At 49.1% G+C, this 10,027-nt stretch overlaps 1 protein-coding gene across 1 annotated transcript; it reads right to left on the minus strand.

Moving 5' to 3' along the window:
• Positions 1 to 1,507: 1,507 nt before the first annotated feature.
• LOC119339912 (dirigent protein 20-like) lies at positions 1,508 to 2,228 on the minus strand. Its single transcript, XM_037611811.1, has one exon. The coding sequence runs from the start codon at positions 2,158 to 2,160 to the stop codon at positions 1,633 to 1,635; it is 528 nt and encodes a 175-aa protein (XP_037467708.1). The 5' UTR covers positions 2,161 to 2,228; the 3' UTR covers positions 1,508 to 1,632.
• Positions 2,229 to 10,027: the final 7,799 nt, after the last annotated feature.

The raw sequence follows: 10,027 nt of genomic DNA on the forward strand, positions 1-10,027 counted from the left end.
AGGTGTAGTATTATTGTGTCGTCACACACACGCTCGTGCCGAACGGTTCCGCGTCTGCCACTGCTTCCGATCGATCTGGATCGATCCAGTCTGCTCACGAAAGACATCCACCAAGGCCTCGTTGCTCACGATTGCTGCTTAAAGATGACAACACGATCAACTCCGCTTTGAATCACAACTCGCCGACGATATTCGTTCCCGTATCGCGATCGCTTACTGCAGTCTGTCGATGTGATCCTCTTCCTCCTTTAGATCAACTTCAACGGCCTCTTCGAACCATGCTCATGATACCACTTGTTAGAATAAATCTGAGACGCACAGTCGATTATCCAAGGACCAAGCAATCACACGAGGCACCACACCGAGATTTGTTAACGAGGTTCACCAGTATGGCTTCATTCCCGGTGCCTGACTACGGGCGCTCCTTCCCGGCCCGTGACACCGTGACAATACAGCACCAGGTCGCCCTGGACGCCGGCACATGCCGCAGACTTCCGCTGCGTTCCTGTGCCATTATGTTGGCATAGGTTAGATCGTGTGTCTACCCCCGCTATATATGAGAGGCCTAGGATACAAGTGTCCTACTAGGACACTAGTCCATATCCTATGTAAACAAAATACTACTCAGAGTTCAACTGTAACCTTCCGTATACATAATATTCGACACAACTCTAACATACGCCTCATGGCATAGTGTGATCCCCTCCAGCTTTTGTTGTACCTCGATCCCGAGATAGTAACTCAATAGCCCAAGGTCATCCACCTTGAAAAGCTACTTTATTTGTAGCTTGAACCTTGCAATTACCTCTTCATCTGCTCTAGTTATCAATAGGTCGTCGACGTAGATGCCAACTAGTAGACGATCATTTCCTTCACCTCTCTTGTACATTGTATGCTCTACTGGAGCTTTCTCAAATCCAAGAGAAATCATCGTCTGATCAAGCTTGATGTTCCACGTGCGAGAGCCTTGCCGTAGCCCGTACAAGACTTTGTGTAGCTTCAGTACCTTGTGGTCTTGCCTGAAGCTACGACAGTGCACGTTGCTACCAGCAGGCGATGCTGTAGCAGCAACGTGTGTGGCGGTGCTCGCAGGGTGATCCGAGGTCTGCCCGGCGACATGTACGAAATGCGCCGGTGGTGGGTGTTGCGAGCGCGGCATGGAGGCGCTGCAAATACAAGGTGTGATGAAGAGATGTGGTTACGGGCGAAGGAGGTAAGCCTGTGCGGGGACGAAGATGAGACAGGGTCAAACGAATTTGAAGACCAATGGCTAAGCGCAAGCTCAACCAACGTCTCCCGAGGACAGCGAACCGCGGACCGAGATGGTGCAGTGCCCCTTAGCACTCTCTCATAATCTGCAGTTGATCTGCACAAAATGGGTGCCATCCTAACTGCGTATAAGGGTTCACTCGGACGACGAGAAAAGAATCATGCGTGATCATAGGCACATATAATTTCTACCGCTTGAGGAAATAACAGACGACGACTCAAACCCCGCTGATGCAAATGAACCATAGGAATGGAGTCAGCGACGCAAGAGACATATATTTTGCGACGAGTTAATTCTGCATTTGTTCTCTTCCTTTTATTTCCTCGACTCTTAAAAGATAAAAGAATCTCCATGGAGAAAGCCTAAACATCAACAAAGAAGTCGATCCTGTAGACATCGTTGTTCGCCGTGCTCGCCTCGGGAATGTAAACCATGGAGCTGTAACCCCGCGCCATCCGAAACGCGCCGGTCCCGCCGACGACTGTGCGCTCGACGGAGGCCCGCAAGTCCTGTATCGTGCCCAGCATGGCCAGCGTGCTCCCTTGGTACTTCCCGCCCGTGAACACGACGTCCACCGCTGACAGAAGGCCCGGCGTGTTCGCCAGCCCAGTCATGGCAAACAAGCCCTGGAACCGGCCCAGCGGCGACGAGCTACCCCGGTGCAGTCCGTCCCGCAGCTCGTTGTCCAGCACGCCGATCTGCCCGAACGTTGCGCTGCCGCCCAGCGGGGACTGCACTGACGTCAGCAGTGTCGCGTTCGGCCCCGACATGGTTTCGTGCATGTACACGCGGATGCGCTTGAGGTCGCCCTTGGGATCGGCACTGGCGCACGCCACGGCCGCCGACGAGGTCAGCAGGAGGAGTACAAGCGTGAGTAAGGGAGCAGTCATGGCCGGCCGGCTAGGAGAAGTCAGCAGCTGCGGCAGTAGTATATGCTGGTGATGCAACGGACGGGGCCGAGGGGTCATATTTATCTAGCTATAGGTTTATCCTATTTGTAGGCCTCACACAATCAATGCGTTGGCTAGAGCGGTGGAGCCCATGACAGCAATTGGTGAATTATTTCGTGAGGGCATCCGAGTGCCACGCACGATGCAATCAATCAGTACAGATGCTTGTGCGGAGAACTGATTCTCGTTGAAACGTCCGATCGCCATTCGTCAACTGCCTTGATATGTCTAGCTTACTAAATGCGAATTTTAGTTAGCTTGCCGTCTGTGCTAGTACTAGCCAACCACCACGCGATGATGATCAACTACGCGTCGCAATCTTAACAGCACGCACACGTTATCCACGCCCCCATACTCGAAATACTCCCTCCGATCCGCTTTAGTCTGCGCATAACTTATTTTGATTTTTTCCTTAATAGTCTGCGCGCGTTGGCAAGTTTCCGAGCATACCCTCCTTTGACCGGAGTAATTAGCATTGCTTTGGCAGCTGCAACGAAATGGCAGCCAATGAATCACGCCATGCAGCGGGCCCGTACTGCGGGTCTGGGAGAGATAAGAGGAGCCACATGGACCGGCCAATCCAATGCATGCAGTAACTGAAAATGTCCAGCGCTTTCCATGCATGCACAAGGGTAAAACAGTCCAAAAAACAACCAGCTGGGCTCTTCTTGGTATCTGGAACGCTACTTATGCGCAGAGAAAAAAGAATCGGAGGGAGTACACTGTTGCCTCGCTTTTATTGACAAAGCACAAATCATAGTACAGTGCAGAATGATATAAAGTACTCCCTCCATAAAAAAAATATACGAGCGTTTAGAGGGAGTATTGAGTAATCTCTCCAACATAACAACTTCCAAGATAACAGAACAACCTAACCGCACATGACTACCTTGCCGAAAGACAACACAATTAAGGCTGAATGCAATGCCATCATATGCCCAAGGACACCTCCACCACAGCACCCTAGGGACTGGAAATGGCGCCATGCGTCGCTGCTGCCGTGTCCAAGATGACAAACATCTTCACCGGAACCCTGGCATGAAGAGAAGAACCACAAGAACGTCCTCAATAGGAGAGTAGCACTCAGGCGCCACCGCCATCGGCGCCAATACGTGGAGCTTTCGCTCAGCTCACATATGCCTTCAAGATGCACCTGGAGCAGCCATGACGAGCTCAAGCCACGGGAACTGTATCTTTGCGTCGCCATTACCCACGACAGAGAGCGAGCCTGAATCACCCATCTCTCGCCCTTCGCCGCCCGGACGACCATGAGGCACAGCCACTACCGCCGCTATGATGCCCGCCATCCATGGCGACCGCCCCGACCTTCATGCCACTAGACACCGCCAACCACTAATCCCCTGAAAGGCAAGGAAACTTCAGGCCAATCTCCCGATCTCCGTTTTTTAAGTGTTGTTGCGTCAATAGCCAGTGGTCCTATGAGCCCTTTACTTCGAATTTCGATTTCCACCAACTAATTTAGTTCTTCTAAAATCACATAGTTAATTTTATTATTCTTTTCATCTATTAGGTGTCTAGTATTGCAAGATCCAAGTCATGTCTGCATTTAGAAAACATGAATTTGGTTACAAAAAGCGTTTGAAGAAACAAAAAATAGAGGATTTAACTCAGTCTCAGAAAGGAGATATGGATAAGTTTGTTATAAAAAAAACCACAAGTGTCCTCCGATAATCAGTTACTTCATGAAAAGCATGCACATGATAATAATGTTGACAATGAATCTAGCCCTAGAGATGTCGAGACCGAGATAGAAAATAATGCTGAGGGTGAAGAAAATTGTGATGACATTGGGGACAGTAATATTGAGTGGTAACTTGAATACTTTACCTACTTTGGATGTTGGTGATTCTTTTCAGCTTGACATATTTGATCCAAGAAATTGGGATTCCATTGATTCCAAGCAAATTGATATTTTAGCACAAAAGGGCCCTCAAAGAGACACATCATTTAAGAAAGGTCGCAAGGATAAATATAAAAGGAGGTTTTCTGCACTATTCTACACTACAATTCTATCAAATGGAGAGGCTTGCGATAGGGATTGGCTTGTCTATTCCCAGGAACTCGATAAAGTATTTTGCTTCGGTTGTAAATTATTCGCAAAAGGGTGTCGAAAAGGTAATTTGGCAAATGAGGGGTATAATGATTGGACATCTTGGCACTAGACTTAAAGAGCATGAGACAAGTGCATATCATGTTTTGAATATGACCACTTGGTATGGGTTGTGCACTAGATTGCAAAAGCATGAAACAATTGATAAACCCGCTCAACGATAACTTGGGAGTGAAAATGAGCAATGGAGAAAAGTTATGTCCAGAATCGTTTGCATTGTAAAATTTCTAGCCAAGCATAATCTAGCCTTTCGTGGTACTAACAAAAAATTGTATTAAGATAGCAATGGTAATTTCTTGGGATTGGTTGAGATGTTGGCTGAATTCGACCCAGTTATTCAAGAGCATGTTCATCGTATAACAAATGAAGAAACTCATACTCATTATCTTGATTGTAGGATTCAGAATGAGTTGATACACTTGCTTGCTTCTGCTATTAGGTATGTGTTGGGGACCGCAGTAATTTCAAAAAAAATCGTACGATCACGCAAGATATATCTAGGTGATGCATAGCAACGAGAGGGGAGAGTGTTGTCTACGTACCCTCGTAGACTGAAAGCGGAAGCGTTATGACAACGCGGTTGATGTAGTCGTACGTCTTCACGATCTGACTGATCCTAGCATCGAAAGTACAGCACCTCCGTGATTTGCACACGTTCAGCTCAGTGATGTCCCACGAACTCTAGATCCAGCTGAGGTCGAGGGAGAGTTTCGTCAGGACGGCGGCGTGATGACGGTGATGATGAAGTTACCGGCGCAGGGCTTCGCCTAAGCACTACGACGGTATGACCGAGGTGGAAATATGTGGAGGGGGGCACCGCACATGGCTAAAAGATGAACTTGATCAACTTGTGTGTCTATGGGTTGCCCCCCTTGTCGGTGTCAAAACCGGCGGATCTAGTGTAGGGGGTCCCGAACTGTGCGTCTAAGGCTAATGGTAACAGGAGGCGGGGGACACAATGTTTACCCAGGTTCGGGCACTCTGTATGAAGGTAATACCCTACGTCCTGCTTGATTGATCTTACTGATATGAGTATTACAAGAGTTGATCTACCACGAGATCATAGAGGCTAAACCGTAGAAGCTAGCCTATGATTATGATTGTTCTTGTCCTATGGACTAAACCCTCCGGTTTATATAGACACCGGAGGGGGCTAGGGTTACAACAGAGTCGGTTACAGAGAAAGAAATCTACATATCCGAATTGCCAAGCTTGCCTTCCACGCAAAGGAGAGTCCCACTCGAACACGGGACGAAGTCTTCAATCTTGTATCTTCATAGTCCAACAGTCCGGCATAAGCATATAGTCCGGCTGTCCGAGGACCCCCTAATCCAGGACTCCCAGTAGCCCCTGAACCAGGCTTCCATGACGATGAGTCCGACACGCAGATTGTCTTCGGCATTGCAAGGCGGGTTCCTTCTCTGAATACTCCAGGGTAGATTTTGAACACATGAATCGTGTCTGACTCTGCAAAACAAATTCCACGTACCACCGTAGAGAGCACAATATTCCACAAATCCAATCAGCTGGCAACTTTTACCTAGCATGATATCACGCCGCGGCCCGGTTATTATCAAAACTGTTTTTACCAACCTGGCACTACACGTCTTACGAGGCGGTTTTATTGGCACGTCTTGTCGAAGCAGAGATCATGTTCCCCTTATCACGGGATTCTCATCAATACGGGCATGGGTAAACCAACCGTGCCGTTAGTATCACTATCGGTTTAGGCAAGTTCCAAACGGCCACGCGGAGGACGCTTGATATTCATCCTCTTTATAAAGAGGTCAAGACATGTCCTTTTCCTTCCACGCCCGAACCTTCCCTTCCCCTACCTCGGGTTCCAACACCCAAGGTTCAGTCTAAGCACTCCGGACCTTCAACCATGTCCGGATCCAACCCTCAAGGCCGGTGGATGGCCTCTTCCATCACAGAGGAGGACATCAAGAAGCTTAGGGAGGCTAGGTATCTGACCGCCAAAATCCTTCACAAGCTACCTGCTCAAGGGCAGGTTATCCGCACTCCCATACCCAACGAGAGTGTAGTATTCATCTCCCACTTCCTCCGAGGGCTAGGCTTTAGTCTTGATCCCTTCATTAAAGGGCTCATGTTCTATTACGAGCTAGATTTTCATGATCTACCTCAAGATTCCTTCCTTCACATCTTGTCGTTTATCATCGTGTGTGGGGCCTTCCTCCGCATTAACCCACACTTCGGCTTATGGCTCAAGACCTTCAATGTGAAGACGAAGATGATCGACAGGCGGCACGTGGAGTGCTGAGGCGCTATAATAAGCAAAGGTGTCGACGCCTTATGGCCAAAGGGTTCCTTCCCGGAGGTGCCAGACCTATGGCAACGGGAGTGGTTCTACATCACAGCACCCCGAGGTACAAAGTGGGGAGCTGCCCTGGCCTTCCGCTCTGCCCCTCCGCCACAGCTTGCATCATGGGTGAACAAGGGGCTGGACTGGGGACCGGTTAATGACGTGCTGACATTGCGAAGCCGCATCCGAGATCTCCTCAAGAGGGATATCAGTCTCATCAAAGTAATTCAGGTAATGTTAGTTCGTTGGGTCCTGCCATGCCAACGTCAATCTCTCCGTATGTGGGAGTTCAACCCGGAAGGACCGCGAACCATTTGACACCTCTTCGGCATGATGCTTGAAGGGGTGTATCGATTATTCTTCGGATCACGAATAAAGTGTTCGGATACAACAGAGGATGCGGGTCTCAACTGCAACCGTCCAAATACCCAAGTAAGTAACTCCGCGACCAAACATGATGTCATTATATTTGTCACAACATTAGCCTGAAAAACCACCCATTGCCAGGAATGGATAAGAAAGGCGGAGAGGATCAGGTGTTCGGCCCCTCTTCCCGAAGGCTCGCCAGATCCTGTACTAACCAGGATGCTAGCTTGCACACCTTATCAAGTGCCATCAGGGGAGGACGAGGGGAGGAATAGGGAAGCCAAAAGTGGGCTTCGTACTGGAGGTACATTACGCATCCTAACCAGGGGAATTAGTGCCCCTGTGTTGGAGGATGATCGGGGAGGAGAACCTAGAATCCCCTCTACCCACCGGAACAAAAGGACCGCCCCCAAAGACTTGGAAATGGAGGTTTCCAAGCGAGGGAAGAAACCTTCACCAGGGGGCCCTGCCCTGGAGGGCATCCTTTCGGCACAGCGCCCACAAGGGGGCCAGCCATCGACCGAGCCGTAAGTGAACAAAGGCACTTTAGTAAGCATGCCTTGCTCTTTTCCTGAGAATAACAACCGAGACATATGTTTTGCATTCCGGCTCATAGCCCTTCCCCACAATGTTCGTCTTTCGGGAATCTTCTTCTGAGAGATGATGGAAAGCGAACCTCCTCTTGCTTTCCCACCCCATGAGGCGGACGACCCTGAGGTGTCCTCTTAGAGGATCTCTCCTGATCCGCCAAGGCCAGAAGGTAACTCTTTGGCTGCCCGAAGTCCGGAGTTCTTGGCTCCTAAGGAGACCAATAGAAAAAGCCTGAGATTGTCCGGTGTACAACCGGACACATTGATGGGTCATCTGGAGCAAGCGGCTATCTCAGAGGCACATCGTACCTTAATGGGTACGGTGGTTGAGAGGATTTCATCCGCAAAAAGTGGGTTGAATGAAGCTTTTACGAGCCTGCTAAGAGGCTTTGAGGTACGCAAAATGATATATATATATATATATATATATATATATATATATATATATTTGACTGTACCGCACACGCAAGGTGTACTTTGTATATATAGTAGCCCCTAAGACTCGGGTTGCCGTCCAGACGAGGCGAGCAGAGGATCATTGTCTCAGGTGATGATAGCGCTGCTTTTGTGCGCAGGCGGCTGCAGATCCGGCGGCTGACCGAACTGCTGAATTTGCCGAATTGAGGCAGCAACTTGACATGGCGGATGCGGACATCACGCTTGTGAACAAGTGGCTTGATGAGGCACAGGGTATGTATATTTGGGTGGTGAGCAAATATTAATAAGAGCATGATGCTTAGTATTTATAATATGCTTTAACTGCAGATGGAGCTGCCGCCGTGGAGACCCTTCGGGGAGAACTTGCCCGGGCCAAGGAGCAAGCCAGGAGGAGTGATGCGGCCGCCCTGAAGGCAGCCGAAGAATTAAAAGCCGAACAGGCTGCTCATCGCCAGAGCAAAGATAAAATAGCCAAAATGGCTCTTGAGCTACAAAATGCCGCAAGCCGATATGAGCTCCTTGAAAGGGAAAGCCAAACGAAAACGGCTGACCTAAAGAAGGCCTTGGAAGCAGCAAAGGAAAATCACTCTGAAATCAGAGCGGTGGGGGAGGAGCTTCGTCAAGCCGGTGGTATCGCGGTTGGGAAGCCCTTTTTATTGCGAATGAAGTTCGGCGATCCGACGTATGCCCCTCTTGATCAACTGTGGAGTTCTGCAGACGCATACTTGGATTTAGCAAAGAGTGCTGCTAATGCGACTGAATATTTCAAAGATCAAAAAGATCATGAGGTGGAAAGATTGTTCTGGTCACAGTTCAGTAATCCAAGGCGTTCCCTGCTGTTGAATGAGCAAATGGCCGAGTGGGCCGAGCTCCATAGGTTGTCTGGGCTTGCCATGAAGGCTGTCGTGGATCATCTGTGGCCGAAGGAACTAAGTCCGGATAATTATTTTGGTTTAGTGCAATGATTTATTCGTGTTGTGCTGCATATCGATGCTGTCAAGAGGTCCGCGTGCATAGAGGGTGCACGGATGGTCCTTGCCCGTGTTAAGACGTATTGGGCGAAGATGGAGGCCACCGCTATTGCAACCGGGGGTCCGCCCGGGGGCTAGGACTCGCCCGAGCACTATTTTGAAGAAGTCTTAGCGGGTGCCCGTTTAATAGAGGCTCAGTGCTCAAAGAATACCATGTTCCTGTGACATGTATCTTGATTGTAAAAACAATATTTTTGATAATAAAGGCTATATTTATACTTTTGCCTGTAAAGTACTGTAGTGCCTCATGTGCGACCGCTTATGTATATATGTATATAACCTGAAAGTTTGCAGTCGTCGGCTTTAGCCCCCTCACATATAATGCGGGGGTGTTCGGCAAAGCACGTATTCACACTTGATCCAACGTCTTGGTCCATTAAGGAGGTGGTGGCGCGGCGAACGAGGCAATCGGACTATATTACTTTAACACTTCACTTAGCCATAGGAGGTTGACGGTGGGGCTACTATATAGCCCCTGGTACATCCGCGTACATCCGAATACTGTGCGCATACATACGTGACCGGGAAACTGGTCCTTCGTTAATGCGGAGGAATCGCGAAGATTCCGTTGGGTCATCAAATGGTTGACCAGTCTCTCGCTTTATCATGACAGTTAGTTTTCGGCTTTCTCTACTAAGGTGCTCATCGAGATGAACCACGGCACAATCGTAGTAGTTCTCCCGGTGCCACCGTAGCCAATAGAGAGGAACGTAAGGTAGCAAAACACGGGAGCTGGGCAAACCCAACTATTGACCAAAAACATGATTCAGGGCTGATGCATATAAGGCCAAACTCGCGACGCCGAACACTCCCAAAGGTATTGGGACTTTACAACATATATTGGGCTGAGTACCGCCCTCGATAATGAGCCCTGAATTTCCAGGTATGTGCATTAATCTCGCGTGACGAAAGAGCTTGACAATAACGC

This window comes from Triticum dicoccoides, chromosome 7B (assembly GCF_002162155.2).
Source record: "Triticum dicoccoides isolate Atlit2015 ecotype Zavitan chromosome 7B, WEW_v2.0, whole genome shotgun sequence".
Taxonomy (NCBI): Eukaryota; Viridiplantae; Streptophyta; class Magnoliopsida; order Poales; family Poaceae; genus Triticum; species Triticum dicoccoides.

Bases quoted from the DNA above. Each gene is read 5' to 3' on its own strand.
- LOC119339912 (XM_037611811.1), bottom strand. From the start codon at position 2,160: ATGACTGCTCCCTTACTCACGCTTGTACTCCTCCTGCTGACCTCGTCG.